The following is a 19,488-nucleotide window of genomic DNA, read 5'->3' on the forward strand; positions in this document are numbered from 1 at the left end:
TAGCAGTATGAATCAGTGTTAATTATTTAATATATAAACAGCACATGCCAAAATATTTGTAAATTTCGAAGAGTTTTTTTTCTATTATAACTATAATATAAACTTATATTTCAAGAAAGTACAAAATTTCATGACTTCTTTTATTATGGTATGGTACTTTCAACATACCCTGTATACCTTGTGTACAATACCAACTTAGTATTATATACAAGCACCTGAGTGTTCACTTTATAAAAGAATACTGTAAGTGGGAGGAATGGTTGGGTAATATTTGGTTTCTAGCTAATTTACTCAAGACCATGCATGTATATTCAAGAAAGAATCAGTCCAAGTTTATTAGTGAAACAGATAAGTCATCAGGAAACGTAAGATGGCCTTAAGAATTTGTTCTTTCGTGTCTTTTATTTATCTACTACAACTTTTACATTTAAATACATCTGCTATGTAAGTTATACTTAATTAAATCCATTCCTTTAATTTTTATTAAATTTAGTGACTCTATCCACTAAATATTCTTTTAAATTTTTTCTAGTTAGAAATATCATTCAACTTTTTATATCAATGTGAAAGAGTTTGTTTAAGTAAAGCTTATTAACTTACTGAAAGCTTAATAAAGCTATTTATTCAAATAAATCTACATATTAATCTTATTTTCTACAATTTTAAATAAATACAAATTTTTATATAGTTACTAGCATAGATCAGTATCATGAAAAGACATCATCTTCATCCTAATAAAGTATATATTATAAAATGTCCAGAATTATAATTTAGTTATGTATATTATTGAATATAATTATTTTTTACATATATAATTTATTTAATATAATTACATATTACATATTTAATATAATTTTTGTATATAAAAATTTTTGTGGAATTGGACAAATAGTGGTAAAAAGCTACTTTTTTTAAATTAATTTGGACACTAAAAAGTCTAAAAAAACATATTTTGTAAAGATATTTATAAATACTATCTATTTTCATGCATAACTATTTAAAAGATCTAAAAATATTTGTAAGTGCTATCTATTTCCATGTATGTTTTGTATCCTAATACATAACTAAATTTTGAAACACTTGTGTAAACATTAGTGTTCAAAGTTGATTACATTAATCTTTAAGTTATTGAAATTATATTTTCAACAGTTTTATATTATTTTATCTGTATCTGAATTATTGTATGATTAAACAGCATAAATGAGGTAATTTACAAAAAAAGATAAATTAAGAAAAGTATCTCTTTACTCTTCCATAATTTATCTATATCTATTATAGCTTTATTTGTAATTGCAATAATTATTAAATTTTTATTTATAATTTTCCAATTTTCATAATTTTTATGTTGGATTAATAATAAATTTTAATTATAGAATAAGACTACACACTCCCCCTCTCTCTTTTTTATTTTGTGAAAACAAAGTATATGTATTATATTCAATATTACATTTCATCAACCAATTAAACTGTTTTATACTACATGTGCATGCATATACCGCTAAATTACGCACATCAGAAGAAGAAAAAAAAGATTCTGAATCATGATACGCAATTTTATGAAGAAAAATATTGATAACTTACATAAACAGTTAAATGTTTGATGTCATAAATTAATATGCTTATGTGGTAGATAAGATTTTATTGTTGAGATTGGTATTAAAGTCTTGATTAGAGCATTAATATTCGATTGTATTAGTTAATAAAAATTTTTTACTTGTCATACTAGATATCAGAATAAATAATGTAGATGATAAAATATGATACTTAATGATATAAACAAAATATAATAAATAGATAAAAAATTTTATAATTTTTTAAGGTATTTATCTATACTTATTCTTATCTTATAAACTATGAAATATAATATATTTTTTATATCTGTTTATAAAGTACTTGTTTATTTTAGTTGTGTTTATTCATATTTATTTCATGAAATAATCATATCCATAGTAAACTATCATTGCTATGCTTTTCAGAAATATTTCAACTTGCAATAACAAAGAAATTCTTTTTATAATGTAGAGTCACATGCATTGCATTATGTCACCAGCATTAGTACAAAGCAACAATGAACTATTCTTACTACTTAGTAACGTCTGGAATTTTAATTCAAGGACTTTCTTTGAAAGCAGTTTTATCTTTTTACGTATTGAAGTATAACTAAATATCACTAACAAATATATACTATTGATACTACTAATTAAATTATCAACTATAATGTTATTATATATATTTTTATAAATTTTTTACAGAATTTTTTTATAACATTATTAATACTTTTTAATATTAGAAGTTTAAATAATATTACTAAACTTCTGGAAGCATAGCTTTTTATGTGTATATGAAATTACATAAATTTCTTACAGATTAGAGAGCTGTCCAATATTAAGTAGTAGCAGCTCTATGACACAAACTGAACTTTTACAAGAATTGACAAATAATTGTCGTTATGATAAAATGACTAGACCACCAGGAGAAATTAATTCTACAGATCCAATTAACGTATATGCCAGGGCTTATATTTATACAATTAGATCTAATATGGCAAAAACACTGGTAGCTTGTGTTATAATTATATTTTATAACTTACATAATTTCTAATATTTATTCTGCATACATCTATAAAATAATAATATTGTTTTATATCCTTTATAAATATATATACACATATATATATATATATATAAATATTTTTACAGCAATTTGATGTACATATGATGTTGCAATTTAGATATCTGGATAACAGGTTAAAATTTTCAAACATTGCTCCATATTTAAATCAACTATATGGTGGACAATTTGCACATGATTTAATTTGGACACCTACTGTATATGTTTCTAATGAGCCCAGTTCTGCTATAATGGGAAATAGTGTGAAAGATATACTTGTTTCAATAGATCCATCAGGCATGGTCATACTGAATACTAGGTTTGTAAATATGAATTTACTTAATATTTTAAAAATAGTATATTACGTTATCAAATATAATATTCATTCAACATCTTTATGTTTTATTCATTAATAATAATTTATAATATAAAATCAAATATAAATTTCAAATATAAAGTAAAATTAGCATAAATATGAAGCAATAAAAACATAATGTAAAGTAATAAAAAATAATTAAGACAATATCATTTATTATAAGTTTATTTTTTATTCTGCACTTCTTAATATGCTCTTTTATTTTGATTTTAATATAATATTTGTACAACTTAAAAATCTTTTTAGTTCATGAGGTTTCATTGAATAAAAGTTCAATCAAAGTAATGTTTATGTTGTTGCAATTATTTGTTGCAATATTTAATTGATCATAAATTAATCGTTCCAATTTACATTGCAGGAAGAGTAAACTAAACTATCTATAAACAATTAAATAGATATTTTAATGAACTATATCATGACAAAAATATAATTTATTACTGAATTATTTAAAAGTTAGAGTTCAATTATTCAAAATAAGATTAATATGTAAAAATATGTACAACATGCAACACATATTTTATGGCATGTTATGGTATAAAATTAATTATATATTTTATTCATTTTATATATTTATTTTTCATTTTAATATAAAATAATACAATGTGTGAATGGAAAGCTGATCAATATCCGTTTTACAATATGTTGTAAAATAATAAATTCCTTAGAGACATTTGATTGTGCAAAATTTTTGAAATGAGTATACTTACCTTATGTAGATACTTTGCCTTCCAACATGAACTCGTGTTAATTACTGTATGATTATTGTTTACAGAGTTATATCAATTAAATAATCAACAATTTTTTAATGAAAATTTAATGATCCTTTAATCTTACTGTCTAATATATATCAGAGATTATTTAAAAGATACTCTATTGTTGAAAGTTAAAAGCTTGCAATATTGCTTGTTATAAGTAAAAATTATATTAAGATTTAACAAATTTTGAATGTTATATATAATATTACTTCTATAATTTTCTTTAATTGTATTCACAATAAAAATAATAACGTAATATGAAATGCATAACTCATCCTTATATAATCTCATCTGCATAATAAACGTGATGTATAAACTGTTATAGGTTGCAAGTTACTCTTAACTGTGGGCTTCGTTTGGAGAAATTTCCGTTTGATGTACAAGAATGTCCTCTTGTCTTTGAAAGCTGTAGGATGTCATAGTTATTGTACTACTACAATGTCAGCTATTTTATTCAACTGTGCTCCTTGGAATGAATGGAATTTTTACCTACAGGGACACACAATGTGCATGATATGGTGTTATATTGGGACCAAGATCCAATCATACTTGCAGATGAATTACACTTAACTGAATATAAGCTTTTTGACAAATGGGTTAACACATCAGAAGTATTTTATACTACATCGCAGCAACATTATGGTCATTTTGGCATGTATTTTTGTTATATGTAGTAAATAATACCTTAAAACTATTTTAATTGATAATCATTTGTATTTATAGCTGGTAATTTCAGTTCAATTAGTATAACATTTAAATTAGCACGCGAGATGGGATTTTTTATGATGGACTATTATATTCCATCTATACTAATAGTAGTCATTTCTTGGGTATCTTTTTGGTTACATATGGATGCAAGTCCTCCACGAATAGTGTTAGGTGATATATTTAAAAGGTGTATAACTTACTTTATGGATGTTGATATTATAAGATAAACAATTAATTAAAATTTCTGTATCTAGGAACAAATACTATTTTGACATTTATGACTCTTGCATCCAAAGTAGAGAATTCTCTGCCAAAAGTTTCTTATATAAAAGCCAGTGAAATATGGTTTTTGGGTTGTACAATATTTTTATTTGCAGCAATGGTTGAATTTGCTTTTGTTAATACAATTTATCGACGGAAGTATGTATATGTTGTATACAGATATTACAAATATGAAATCTCATACTTCATACATGATTTACTGGTTATTAATAATTTTGAAAATATGTTTAGGAAAAATGTTCCCTTGAAAAAAGTAAATAGTAAATACATATTAAAGTCAACGCTAACACCAAAACTGGCTCGAAAACAATTTCAAAAGAACACTACAGGATTAGAACGATCACGGTCTTGGTCATCACTTGATAATGCAAACACCAGTGAACAAGATTATTCAAGTCAAAATTACCTTACTGTGCATGTAAATATACAAATATATTATAAGAAAACATATCAAAGTATACGTAAGTTCTGTATTCATTCTTCATAGCAACTGTACTTTTATATTGCAGAGTTTTCCAAGTACTCTCAATATTCCTTCTGTTAAAATTGAAGAAGATAAAGATCAAGAATGTTCTATTGGGAGCATTATGACTGTTAATAGTACATCATCGCCAAAACCTTTTCAACGAAGAGCAACTCTTGCACAATTACATAATTTTACAACAATGACTCCACAAGAAATTGCTCAATGGATTGACAGACGTAGCAGAATTGTATTTCCTGTGGCTTTCATTATATTTAATATTCTTTATTGGTCTTTTATTTGGATATAAAAATGTCATATATAGATTAAATATATAAAAAGTAATATTTTTTTATTACATTGAAAATTAGTAAGAAATTCTTGAATAATTACGAAAACTAACGAGTTGCATTTATGTAATTTAGCTGTATAAACTTTTAAATAGAAAAGTTGTCTTCTATAGTACGCGTACATATGTTATTGTTACTATGTGGTAGTTGTTTATTTATTTTATATAAATTGTTTTTAATGGAGAAAATAGATTATAAATAAATATAAAATATTATGACAGAAGACTATTAATTCGTAATTTAAATCTTCATTCGTTCATTTCTTATCATTTTGAGTTGCATTAACTGCCGGGATTGTTATTAGTTTATTAGTGATTGGTTTGGTATAATCGATTGGCATTGATTTTCGAACTAACAGTAAGTATATACATATAGTGATAAACAAAAATATAAGTAGACTAGATTGCTAACGTTATGTGCCGTAGTCGTGTACCCTCCGTAGGCAGGTTTATATGTTGAGTTATGGGGGTATGTGATCATGAGTGTAGGTTACAGATTACAGGATATAGTACAATACAACGTAGTTCTACAAATACATACGTGTTTATACATCAGAGCACGGTTGCATACGAGTGAGATCACTGACATATAATGAAATATGCATATCCATATATATTATGTAGATTCTTATGCGTATACATTTGAGCTTCAGATGTTTCATTCGTCCAAATGAATTAGTTCGTCAGAACTCAGAGCTCAAAACGTGGCCAAAAAGTCAGAAGTTAGAATCTAGAACGCTCATCCACTGTAATCATAATCTAACAGACGCAGTATTATTTCAAAATGTAAAAAAGAGATGGTAACTTCAATATTAAATATCTCATGAACTATTAATCGTCGGCGGTCTGCCTCTAAATCTTCAACCGCCAGGTTCAGTTTTCGATGTTTTACCATCGTGCAAAGGTTTATCAAAACATCAGAGTTATAATTCAGTATTTTATATCGTTATTAAAATTTTGTACCTGTTTTGCAATTTTATAACTAATACTAATCGTGAACTTATGTAATTCTCAAATGATGGATTTGTACATGTATACAATAACATTTTATTTTATATAAATTTGTTAATATTATTTTTATTACTAAATAATTTAAAATAATTTACAAAATAAGCTGATATATGTACATACATACATTCTCATATACATATTATATAAATTAGAAAAATATTTGTTTTTCAAAGTTTGTGCATTAACAATTATGAAACAATATTTTTGTATATATATATATTACTGTAAATATATTACTTATTTACAGTAATATATTACAAAATATATTACTGTAAATTTACATATTATATAATAAAATACATATATACATATATATAAAAGTTTGTGTACGCCCCAATACATAATTATAATCATATTCTTATAGAATGTTTTTATATGTCAGAAGATTGTTATATATCCAATTTGAAATATAATAATAACCATTTTAATAATTATACAGTTGTCTAAATTATTAATACAATTACAATATTCCTGATGATATGAATATTACAATATCCTGATTATATTAATTGTTTTGAATATGTGTTAGACACATAGTATGTAGTACATATATATAGAACAAGTTTATTTATTTTTGAAAACAAAAATTGGCTAAGTTTTGTGAAAATAAGTGAAAGAAGGTTCAAATCATTTTTAATAAATATATATTTATTTTATCTGATTATCTAATTTCTAAATGCCTATAGTATCATTTAATCAGAAAATATCATACTTATTTTTTTTAGATATCATTACTGGAATAACAAATATTAGTATCACCTAATATTTGTACAAATACAATTTATATACTATTGAAAATTAAGATTGTAATAATGTGAAATACTTACCAAAGATATTTCATAAAACTTAGGCATAAATGTAACAATAAACTCAACATATAAAAATAATTTGTCCTATTTGAATTTGTTTATCTTTATTACAAAATTTCAGCATATATATTTTTATTAAAAAAAAATTGATTGCTATAATTAATAAATTATTATAAAAATAGAATGGTGTACATACAGTAGTACAAGATACCAATATATATATATATATAGATATACAAATCAATTTTTGACACTAAATCTATTGAGCTTTAATATGCACTTAAATATATATACTTCATTAAAATTAAAGTAATAAATAAAGTAATATATGTGATATATGTATTTATGTCTCTATCTAAGTAAAAAATTTGCATATTTTCAGTAATTGCAAAAACAAAAAATCTGATATCAATCAGTTTGGTAGCCTTATACATTATATATATTATACATATTGCATATATAATGTATAAGACTACCAATATATATATTGTATATATAATATATATATTATAGTATAATAGTATTAATAGAAATCATGTATGGAAGATTTTGTACATACATGCAAAAATAGTTACAACTGGACAATTTCAAATAGGACAAACACTTTTATCATTTTTTTATTCCTTACTTTCATATCCTAATTTCTTCTCCTATGGAACATTTCAGAAGAATATTATGTTTCAGTATTCAAGACAGTTAATTAAATTCTATGATACTGGAACATCCGAAGGATAGAATCCAAAATTAGATCTTAATTGTTCTAACAAGACAAATGTAAGAATAGTCTGTGGAGCTAATCTGATAAATGCAGGTATGTAGCCCTAAAATAAAGTAATCAATATATTTTTAAACTCATATGCTTGAAATTTTATTTTATAAGAATACATTAACAGGAAGATTATTATTCGGATAAACACATTTAGATATGATATATATAAATAAATTGAATTATACAATTAAGAAAATTATAATTACAACATAAATACCTTATGATACAAAATAGATTGAAAATATAAAACTTAAAATACATAATCTTCCTTCTTAAGTACAGATACATATGTGGTTTCTTTAGAAAACTAGATGTACACATGAATTATTTTCCTTTATATTTCAATAAAAATTAATATTCTGTTACGAATAAATAATTTGGCACTTCTAAATATATATTCTTATTGCAATGCAAATACATGATAAAAATTAAATTCAAACAGATACAAAACGTTTTCTACATTTTATATAATTGAATCATTACTATGCATTTAATAATAGTAAAATAACTACTATTAAACTATCTGAAACATTTATAACTAATTTCTTCTATAAATATATTCAATCAATGTCATTACTGTAAACTACATGTAAAGTAAAAGAAGATGTTTCATTTACAATGGAGAGTAATAATTTAACTGAACACTTTGTGATTAAAAAATATATATGCCTATTGAATTAAATGTACTATTTATATAGATTATTTAACTCCAAGCATTCAGTGATCAAAGGGTTAAGTAGAAAAAAAAGCTATAAATTACAGGAACTGTGCAAGGTTCTAAGGGTATACAAAATCACATTAATTCTTAATTATTCTGATGAATCTAAATATAAACTTTCTGTCCAAATTAATTATTCTAAAAAATCCATAAAAAGCTTTCTCTAATTACTAATTCTAAACGTTTATCTTTAATTTATCTCAAATGTGTTTACTCAGACATACTATAACCTTCCCATTATTAGGATATTATGATATAGAAGCATCTAGGAAAAACTAATTCAATACATAAAAAAGAAACTTACTTTAAAAAATGCAAATGGTCCAAGCTTAGCAGTATACAAAAATAGATCCATCAAATTCTATAAAACATTACATAAATAAATCTCTATTACATTAATACTACGTTATTCATTTAATTTTATTTTTACAATTACCTTAAATTCTCCTGGGTTAGCATTCATTGCTCGTGTTTTTAAAACATCCAAAGGTTGTGTAAGAGTTGTAGCTACAGCACCCTTGTATAGGAATAAAACATTAACTGAGAATGCATAAAATAATATGGTATGTATTGCTTACTACTATTTGCTACTATCTACTACTATCTATATAAATCTTGTGTTATTATATTAGTGTCATTGTATAAAAGAACTGCAAGCCTGTATAGATTGTAATACATGCATATATTTATATGAAATAGTATGAAATGATAATAATAATAATGTTTATTACATAATATCTTGTGTTTTTAAAGTTCATGTAATAAAAAAAAAATTGTTGTTTGAATTACACCATGTTTATGATTACTATACTTTTCCAAATTTGAATATATTATTTAAATATACTTACTGCACATACACTTGACACAACATGAGTTACAGGATTATCTTTAAAATAACCACTTTGCAACAACATAATTTTAACTTGATCATAAAAGCTCAGTTGTCCAATTGTCATTAATGCAGCTCTTAATGTAGCTGTAGAGCATCCACTAAATAAATGACTTACTCCTTCTTGCTGAATTACACGTATTATTCCATCTAGAGCATGCTTATAACTATAATAAAATTTATTATTAAATAACAAAAGCAAAAACAAATTAAGATAGTAACTTAGACCCTTACTTTCGTCTTAGTTGTGGTGGAAGTTTTATATCATTTTGCATGCGTACATTAATTACATCTCCTGGTGTTCCAAGAACACCACCAGCTGCGCCAGAGCATCCAGCCAATAATAATTTTTGGTAAAATAATAATGTTTGTCCAGATGTTTCAAATGTTTGTTTACCTACCTATATATATAAATATAATATATCCAAATGAAAAGTATAATGTAATAACTCAAGTAATAACATAGAAAAGTTAAATATACAATCAAATTATAAGAAAGTAGATATTATAAGTAAATAATACATATAATGTTAATAAATTTACTTCATATGCTCCAAATCTCATTGTAGAATATGTAAGTTGACGAAGCAGAGAAGCACTTAATCCATTGTACAAAGCTAAAATTCCCTGATTTTGTATTATAGATGTAGTTAATCGTGCTATAGATAGCTTGCCTTCTTGTTGTGTTTGTAAGTGAACCTATAAATGTGTGGTGTGTAAATGAAATGCTATTGCATTTCAGTACATCATAAAATTTTTTAAAAATTATGAAGCTCACAGTTTGCTTAACACGATATTTGAAATTCAAAATATAATTAGTATATTTAATTGTTAATTACTTAATTATAATCTTAAAAAAAAGAGGAGTTGAAACTTATGTTATATTCATCTATGAATTTAGTAATAAAAATACCTTTAACAAATCTAAAGGATGGGTAACACAAGCAGCACCTGCAGAGGAAAGCCCACCAAAATACCACCGTGACACTTTTTTTGTTTTATCTGTCATGTTTTCTGTGTTTTATGCTTTCATAAAACAAGTAAAAATGAGACATTTGATAAATAATTAATAAATGAAACTACTTAAAATAAAATGTAATTAACACATTTACTTATTTTTATATTTTTACATATTGGTTTGGGATTACATATATGTATAAACTGTATATATATATGAGTTATATATATATACATACATAAATTAAAAAAGTGAATGATTAAGCTATTAATAATTTTTAAAGTACTAAAATTAATTATTAATACATATATATATATATATATATATAATATTAATGTGATATGTAATATAATATTAATGTGATTTGTAATAAACTAATTATTGTAGATATTAAAACAATTATAATGTACATATACGTCATGTTTGTGCGCGCGCTCGCGTGATTTTTAGTTATGTGTGTATGCATATATACTTCTAGAAGAAAAAAATGATCATCTTAATTATAATATTATTTAAACAATAACTTAAATTGAGAATACAATTATTAATTGATAAATTATTTAAGAGATTTATATAAAAAGATTTACGCAAATTTTTAAATAAAATTTGGAACATTTTTACAAAATTCACATATTTATAACTGATTATATATACATAACGCCTAAAAATCGTTATAATTAAATAACTTATTATTAACATACTTTAACATATAAAATAATCATGATAATGTTTTAACATAATTCTCTTCATAAAAATTTGATGATTCTTGAACATATATTTCGATTTCTCTCATAAATTTAAAATTTAAATGATTTCATTTAAACGTTGTTACGAAACATGATATAAGCTATAGTTATACCGCATATACATGTGTGTCAAGTATGTTTAATTAGGATTTATTGACAATTAATTCTATTAGCGGTATGTAAGTAGAACATCCGTATTACTTCTGTGTACGCTTGTATATTCAATTTAATATAAACATATATCTTCAGCAAATTAAGTATAAAAAAGAACTTATTAATTATATCGTAAAAATTTACTACATGGAGATTATTTTTTATTAATTTCTAATGATAAGAATTCAAAAATAATTATGGTGATCTTTCATAGTCACTAACAAATCAAAGTAACAAAAAAATATAGATAAGATAAACACAAAAAAAATGAAGAAAAAGAATGAAAAATAGAGTATAATGTAAGGAAGCTACTTACTATAAATTGTATCATTAATAGAACTTTTAAATTATTCTTGATTAGTAAGTATACCCGGCAATATCTAAACTCTGACTGACGTAATGTCCAAAATCAGTTAACAGAGCTGGAAAGTTGGTGAACGCGCACGCATCAGCTGATAGCCACGTGTTATACCACCTCCTTTCAAAACTGGAACTCCTTTTCATCGATATGCTTACTTTTAAGAATGGTTATATTTCTCTTAGCAAAAGTAATAATTATTTGCAAATAAGTGTTTGGATATTAGAAAATATAAATTTTATATATATGAATTTATATGTATATATATACTATATACCCATATTTATGTGAAATGGAAAAAAAAGGCTCGTATAAAAAAATTGAGTATTTATATACATGTTACAATTACTTAAAAAAAATGCACATTATAAGTGGCAATATTCTATATATTATACATATATAATGTCGTTATTATTTGTTAGTTTTTAGTCATCTTTTTGAATTTTCATACTATTTGATTAACGCTAGGATATTTTTATACGATTAAAATTTTTATGGAGTTTTTTATTTATATTATTTTCCAACGATTTTTATGAACTTTTATATACAATTATTAATGTAACGATCCATTACATAATTTGCAGAAATACATTATTTGTACAAAGTTCATCAAGTATTGAAATAGTAATATGTACATATGTTTGTACAATTTTTGGAAATGTGTTATTGGAATACTATTAGCTGCTATTAGTTAATTTGTAATTTATATGTACATTAATTCTAACATTAAATCACTAAAATTACAGTATGTTAAATATTAAAATTTATTTTTTGTATATTAATTCAATATAATGTGTCAAAACTTCTTTAAAAACTCGCGCCGTTGGTCGTAACAAATCGATACCTAATCAGTTAGATCTCAGTCGACTCCAGTACCAGTCGTACTGAACGACACGGCAACGCTGTTCTGTTTTGCCCTATTTTCAACTAGAGAGACAGCTGATTTTAGAGTCGGCTGTGGTTAGGTCTCAATCTCAATTCAGCTCAATCTAATCTTAAATTTCATATTATTATATTATTGTTCATATTATTATAGAGTATTTCAATCCAATAAGATGAGAAATTTATATTCTGATTTTATTACGTTATATATAAGAAATTACTAATTACTGAGTAAATTGAAATGCAATATTTATCATACTCGACGGTGTTTAAATGTAACAGGCCTACAGAAACTAATTTGGTCCGAAGATATAATAACATCAATTTGTTTTGTAGTTAATTTGTAAATCATTTGGGAATAGAATATTCTGTTATATTTGATATGAATTATGGCTAATATAATGGACTCAATATCGAACATACTTGGCATTGATAAAGTAAATATGGATGGAAAATTAATTTGCATAGAAGAACAACATGATAGTAATGCAAGCTTTTTATTGAGTTGTGTTATATTTAATGCACTAAAAAAGAATTATGGAATATGTTTTATATTATTTCATAATACAATGAATCATTATCATAATATGGGTATGAAATTTGGTTATAATCTTATGTTATTGAAAGAAAAACGTAAAGTTACAGTTATAGAACCAATGAAGTTTATTGTATCTAATATGGAATATACATGTGAACAAACAGCAAACAATATTATTCATGATATATTTTTAACTATTAAAAATGAGTATGACAAAATAGTACAAAATAATGAACCTGTTACTATTATAATTGATGATTTTAGTCATATTTATAATTTTGGATGTAATTTGAGAGAATCTACATATTATATAAGATATTTAAGATCACTTGTTGAATATTACAATAAATCTCAACTTTGTATTATAACACACACCTATAAAGATGAGCCGAAAAATTCTGTTTCTAATATATTTGCATATGGGCTTAAACACATGGCAGATTTATTTGTTAAAATCGAACCTCTGGAAACAGGATATTCTAGTGATGTATCTGGAAATATAACAATTAATTGGAAAATGGATGATATTAGAACAAAATATAATTGGTCTGAAGTAGCAAGATATATATATAAGTTATCAGATCGTCAAGTACAAATTTACACACCTGGTGCATCAGCTTTATTAGCATAAAGCAAGTTTTCTGGAAACTTATTTATATTTCTATATGATATGCACATATACAGAAAAATAGTAATAAATCATTTTGTAAGTTTGCTATATATTTGTTTTACTTCTATATTACTAGAAGAGATGATAGTACATATCTGCTATTACTAAATTTTTAATCATTCATATTTTTTCAGATTCAATAAATGGTATATAATTCTGAATTTTATTATAACTTTTTAAATTATAATTTTGTAATTTATAGTTACAAAATTGATCTTTGTGGTTTGTTTTAATTTATCAAAATAATTAGTAAAATGGCAATAGGAACAATAAAAATATCATATTTAAAAAATTGGAATGGACATAGATGTAATTTTTAATAATGGATAAGTCTTATAATTATTTGCAATTTGCAATTTGTGTATCATATTGTATCTTATAACATGGAACATGTTATCTGTACTTACATTATATGCAAGACGTGTATGTATGCAGTACAGTATAAAATATATATTAATTTGTAGCAGAATTTATTTCATTTAATTTATAGAATAAATACATCAATAAGGGACAATTGAAAAAAATAGCATAAAAGAATAATTTAATACCTCTTTTTTTTAATTTTCTATAAACTAAGCTCTGTCTCCAGATTGTGATAGATTTAAATATAAATATTGAGGATTGATGTCTATTGGATATTATCCAAGTTATAAATAAATGTATATGAATACATATGCACAAATAACAGATTATATTCGCACAAAATTTATTCTACAACTTCTTCAACAATAAATTATATGTATATATGTATGCATGCATATATCTATGCACAGAATTTCATTACGATTTAATATATATCCATTCACTGCTATTATTGATACAATAAAGTTTAGGAAAAAGTATACAATGCAATTACATATGTTCAGAATTAGTTCAATTCTGAAATAAACAGTCCACTCTGTATACATACACATATATATGTGCATACGTACAAACATATTACAGATGATGTTTTATACTACACATACATAATACATACAGATGTAGACGTTTAACACAAGTCATCAAAATAATTTAAACATTTATGGAGATAGTAAAAGAAATGGTAAATAAAAATTGTTTGATATGGAATATGATGCAAAAATAAATTTTGACGTATAAATTACATTTGTAATAAACTATTGTATGCCAAGACAAATATAATTACTCATTATAAGATGCAAATTAAGAGTACAGCAAATTGATACTTCATAATTCATAATCAATACACTTTTTACTAAACCCTTTAATTGATTGAACTAAAGTATTAAATGCATAAACCTTATTATATACACAATTATATGATTTGAAATGATAATTGTAGTCTATGGTTACATACAGTATAAATGTGAAAACGTGGTATTTTATTACAAGATTATAGTAGGCTTGAATTGCTTTTGACTTAATAATTTACTAATAATAAAACACATTACCAATTTGGTTCTAAGCTCCATATCAAACAACTTTAATGATTAGGTATATATTCCATTTTCAAAAGCTAAACATTTTGATCTGTTTTAGCTACATTAACTGCATGACACAAGTTTTATAATTCCCTACTTCATAATACATTGCATAAATATTTACAGATATAATAATATGATTCTTCGAATAGCAGAGCAAAAAGATATTATAATACTCTTAATCTTAATTACAAATAAACTAAATTTTGGCATTTGTTGCAATTTGCTATTGGTTACCATTAGGGTGTTGTAAAATTAATGCAATTTGTATATAATTGTATAATTATACATATCGATAAAAAATAATCTTTTAGTTAATAAATTTTTCAGAAATATATTACCATCTGTGATAAGATAAATACATCATTTTTCACGCTTAATGGTAAATATTAACAGTTTTTATATAGAAAAATCGTTAAAAAATACAACTAACATACAGTTTCTATTTTACATTTATAAAATAAGAATTAGGAGGTTAAATATATTAAATGCGGAAACGAATTATTCTATAAAAGCTAAAATGAGTTTTTATATAATAGTACTATTATTTTTACGTTGTATGGAATAGTTTATACATGACAACAAGATAGTAAAAATTACTAAAATATCCATTTATATTTTATGTGAATACATGTCATAACAATAACAACACATAAAATGCGTATATATACAGTGACGAGCAAAAGTGTAAACATACTCCGCTGATTTTATGTAAAAGGTGATACTACGACTAACTTTTCAAGTGATCGGTAAAGATTAGGTAATAGTAACTATAAGCTATGCCTGATTAACGAAATGTAATAGTTCATTTTCATTAACATTAATAATGTACAGAATATTTTATAATAATCGTGTTTTGAAACAATGTTTACAGTTTTGCACGTTTCGCCAGAAACGTTTATGATAGCATGTAAATGTCAAGGAAATGAAACTGTCAATAAGCACCGATTGTCCACTGTTTCACAATCAACTGTTCCACACCATTGTTAGATTATTTTTCAGCTTGATATGCTTAATCCAAGATGAAGCCACTTAGTGAAGATAAAAAGAACAGTATTATTTGTTTGTGTGATAAAGGTTTGTCGTTGGGGCAAATTGCAGAGAAATGTGGTGTCAGTCATACGATAGTTGTAAGAATAAGAAAAAAGTATGTTAGTGGACTAATTTCTTCACAAAACGGTGGACCGCGACTTATTTCGGATAGAGCAGCACGTGAAATTGCACATTGTATTCGGTCGGATAGTTACAAAACGCCAAAAATTGCTGCTCAGGAAATCGAAATAAGTGCTAGCGAATGGACCATTCGTCGCCCTTTAAAGAGAATTGGTTTTCGAGCGAAGAAAAAAGAAAGTAAACCAGCTCTTTCAAACGAAAATATTAAATTACGAAAACAATTTGTCGGCATCTACAAAGAATGGACGACCGAAGATTGGGAAAGAGTTATATGGAGTGACGAAACAAAAATTAACAGATTCGAATCCGACGGAAGGCCCTGGTATTGGACTTCATCCGAGAATAATGATCAACCAGGTGGTATAAAACAAACTATGAAGTTTGGAAGTGGCTCAATTATGTGTTGGAATTGCTTTACTCACAGAGGTGTTGGTCCCTTAGTTCGAATCGAAGGTATAATACGAGAAAAACATTATTTGACCATTCTAAAAAATAATTTACCTTCTGTAGTTAATTCTATTGGATATAATGAACGTGAAATAGTATTTCAACAAGACGGGGATCCTAAGCATACTGCAAAAATAATTAAAACCTGGCTAGAAAATCAAAATTTTTCTGTGATGAAGTGGCCAGCACAAAGTCCGGATATGAATCCGATCGAAAATTTGTGGTCCATTTTGAAAAGAAGGCTGGAAAAATATAATAATCTACCTTCAAATGTTCATGAATTATGGGAAAGAACACAACAGGAATGGTACAATATTGAACCACAAATAATTAAAAATTTAATTGATAGTATGCCTCGTAGATTAAAAGCATTAAAAAGAAGTAAAGGAAAGTGGACGAAATACTAGGTTGAAACCTTAATTCGACGACTGTAATTAAAGTGCAAAACTGTAAACATGGTTTGAGATGTCCATTTTTGTAAAATGTTCTGTACATTATCAATGTTAATGAAAATGAACTATTACATTTCGTTAATCAGACGTAGCTTGTAGTTACTGTTACCTAATTTTTACCGATCACTTGAAAAATTAGTCGTAGTATCGCCTTTTACACAAAATCAGCGGAGTGTGTTTACACTTTTGCTCGTCACTCTATATTTAATACATTTTAGTATATTAATATACATAATATCAATGTTAATATATTATTGAATACTATTTGTTTTTATTTAATTTTATATATTCATTTTTGTATGAATGAAAAAAAATTTTTTCTTTGTTTTAAGAAGTAAAAATTATGAAATATGTTTTGAACTCAATTATAAATCCAAATTTGTTGCGTATTTTATTATGAAGTTTTAATACTGAAATTTATTTTAGTATCTTTTGTTGTAAATCATCCTACTCAAGTGCGTTTACTTAATAAAAGCATGAAACTCTTATATAATGTCTTTAACCAATTATGAAACTGATATTGAATTTGTAAATTCATTTGCTATAATAAGCGATTAAAATAATATTGTGCATTAATTTCACATCATCCTAATAAAGACTGGAAGTTCCACTTTGTAATGAATCCATTCTCGGTATGTACATTGTTGTGTTTCGCAGGATACGATTACTATTAAAAATAAATATTTTGAAGAAGCAGCTGGATTAATGTATAACTTATTGTCATACTAATTACAATATATAATAATATAATCAATTAACAAAGAAAAGTTTCCTAGTAACTTCAAGCCATTTTTATTCACGCGTACATTGTTTACGTATTTCATGCATTAACAAAATGTGATTTTTATCATTAAATATTGATTTCAATTTTGAGAATAATTGAGAATTTGTGAATTAAATATTTATATATCGAGATCCTTATTCGCCACTCTTTGTTTTGTCTATTTGTAGAAACGGGGTGGATTTACATATGAATATTAATATCACTTTTCATATCCCATATACTTTACTAAGTCTTTGTTAAATCTGTCTTAATTTGCTAAATTTAAAAATTGAGAAGAAATTAGTAACTTTTGTTTCTAATATTTATGTCATTTATAATATTTCATTTTTTTAATTGTACTGACTCTTTTCCTTTTCTAAATTATAGACAAATATATCATTGATTAAATTATTTGGAGATGTTAAGAAGAATTGAACTATATATCACTTTATTATCATGTCAATATTAAAGCATTCAATAGATATAAACCTAAATATTTGATTACGCGATAATAAAAAACTTTTAAAGTGCATACATTCTTCTGTAACTTAATTATTTGACGATAATTAAGTAAATTTCTTACAAAAAACATTTCCAATAATCTTTTAATGTCTTGCACACTACTCACAGATCAAAATCCACCCCGTAAAAGTTATATAACAAATATCCCAACGCTTATAAGTTTACCGTTTTTATCGTTTGGTGACTACCACTTTGTTGCAGTTGTGCTAGTTGTACCAACGTTTGCTCCAATGAAAGGATTTGTAGAGGCAGCTATATCCAACAAATAAATATTATAGTAATTAAACAACGTTTAAGAAAGATAAACACGTAATTGCTCATACATTTATATAAAGATTCATCATCTACTAATATTTCAAATAAGAATGACAATGAAAATGATAATAATGAATATATTTGAAGTACTTTTAATACCAAAATATTGTATCATATAATATTTCGTTGCACTCCGTGCTTAAATATCAATTAAGACTTATTTTTCAAGCTGTAAACAATTTAATTTTTATTAGAAATTCCTGACACACGCAATCTGCCCTGCGTCATCGTACAGATTCTGCCGAGCGCAGAGGGTCATTCGTCCAGTAGGGCCCCTCAACTAAAGAACTTTCGAGACTACGAAAGTGGTCATATCATTTTAGATACGTG

General features: G+C 24.9%; 4 protein-coding genes across 7 annotated transcripts in view; 2 read left to right on the forward strand and 2 right to left on the reverse strand.

Annotated features, from left to right (window-relative positions):
- Nucleotides 1-298: 298 nt before the first annotated feature.
- LOC100650856 (pH-sensitive chloride channel 2) lies at nucleotides 299-5,659 on the forward strand. Of its 3 annotated transcripts, none has more exons than XM_003399389.4 (9): nucleotides 299-444; nucleotides 2,367-2,556; nucleotides 2,700-2,929; nucleotides 4,067-4,149; nucleotides 4,237-4,392; nucleotides 4,465-4,620; nucleotides 4,704-4,869; nucleotides 4,963-5,149; nucleotides 5,241-5,659. In XM_003399389.4, exons 1-9 carry the CDS (start codon nucleotides 371-373, stop codon nucleotides 5,502-5,504), a joined length of 1,506 nt encoding a protein of 501 aa, XP_003399437.1. In that variant the 5' UTR covers nucleotides 299-370; the 3' UTR covers nucleotides 5,505-5,659. The 3 variants fall into 3 exon arrangements, with proteins under 3 accessions (XP_003399437.1, XP_012169554.1, XP_012169555.1); XM_012314164.3 differs by lacking the exon at nucleotides 299-444 and adding an exon at nucleotides 1,926-2,154; XM_012314165.2 differs by lacking the exon at nucleotides 299-444 and adding an exon at nucleotides 2,067-2,146.
- Nucleotides 5,660-7,967: 2,308 nt separating this feature from the next.
- On the reverse strand, nucleotides 7,968-12,069 carry LOC100642743 (mitochondrial dicarboxylate carrier). Its single transcript, XM_003402762.4, has 8 exons — nucleotides 11,913-12,069; nucleotides 10,653-10,765; nucleotides 10,283-10,438; nucleotides 9,974-10,140; nucleotides 9,699-9,906; nucleotides 9,287-9,367; nucleotides 9,155-9,211; nucleotides 7,968-8,184 (listed from the first exon to the last, which is right to left on the reverse strand). The coding sequence occupies exons 2-8, from the start codon at nucleotides 10,746-10,748 to the stop codon at nucleotides 8,071-8,073; spliced, it is 879 nt and encodes a 292-aa protein (XP_003402810.1). The 5' UTR covers nucleotides 10,749-10,765; nucleotides 11,913-12,069; the 3' UTR covers nucleotides 7,968-8,070.
- A 718-nt stretch (nucleotides 12,070-12,787) lies between these two features.
- LOC100642624 lies at nucleotides 12,788-14,513 on the forward strand. Its single transcript, XM_003402761.4, has 2 exons — nucleotides 12,788-14,080; nucleotides 14,179-14,513. The coding sequence occupies exon 1, from the start codon at nucleotides 13,226-13,228 to the stop codon at nucleotides 14,003-14,005; it is 780 nt and encodes a 259-aa protein (XP_003402809.1). The 5' UTR covers nucleotides 12,788-13,225; the 3' UTR covers nucleotides 14,006-14,080; nucleotides 14,179-14,513.
- Nucleotides 14,514-14,733: 220 nt separating this feature from the next.
- LOC100650974 (dnaJ homolog subfamily C member 5) overlaps nucleotides 14,734-19,488 on the reverse strand; it is a 31,751-nt gene continuing 26,996 nt past the window's right edge. For both annotated transcript variants that reach the window (XM_003399390.4, XM_003399391.4), the window contains one exon: nucleotides 14,734-19,095. In XM_003399390.4, coding sequence (XP_003399438.2) covers nucleotides 19,028-19,095 — 68 coding nt within the window. In that variant the 3' untranslated portion in view covers nucleotides 14,734-19,027. The remainder of the gene's footprint in view (nucleotides 19,096-19,488) is intronic.

This window comes from Bombus terrestris, chromosome 11 (genome assembly GCF_910591885.1).
Source record: "Bombus terrestris chromosome 11, iyBomTerr1.2, whole genome shotgun sequence".
NCBI classification, from domain to species: Eukaryota; Metazoa; Arthropoda; class Insecta; order Hymenoptera; family Apidae; genus Bombus; species Bombus terrestris.

Coding starts and splice junctions, on each gene's coding strand:
- LOC100650856 (XM_012314164.3), top strand. CDS start 2,069: ATGAACTATTCTTACTACTTAGTAACGTCTGGAATTTTAATTCAAGGA. Junction 4,621..4,703: donor TCCTCCACGAATAGTGTTAG/GTGATATATTTA, acceptor TTCTGTATCTAG/GAACAAATACTATTTTGACA. Junction 4,870..4,962: donor AATACAATTTATCGACGGAA/GTATGTATATGT, acceptor AAATATGTTTAG/GAAAAATGTTCCCTTGAAAA.
- LOC100642743 (XM_003402762.4), bottom strand. CDS start 10,748: ATGACAGATAAAACAAAAAAAGTGTCACGGTGGTATTTTGGTGGGCTT. Junction 9,907..9,973: donor CCACCACAACTAAGACGAAA/GTAAGGGTCTAA, acceptor ATTTTATTATAG/TTATAAGCATGCTCTAGATG. Junction 9,212..9,286: donor CTAACCCAGGAGAATTTAAG/GTAATTGTAAAA, acceptor AATGTTTTATAG/AATTTGATGGATCTATTTTT.
- LOC100642624 (XM_003402761.4), top strand. CDS start 13,226: ATGGCTAATATAATGGACTCAATATCGAACATACTTGGCATTGATAAA.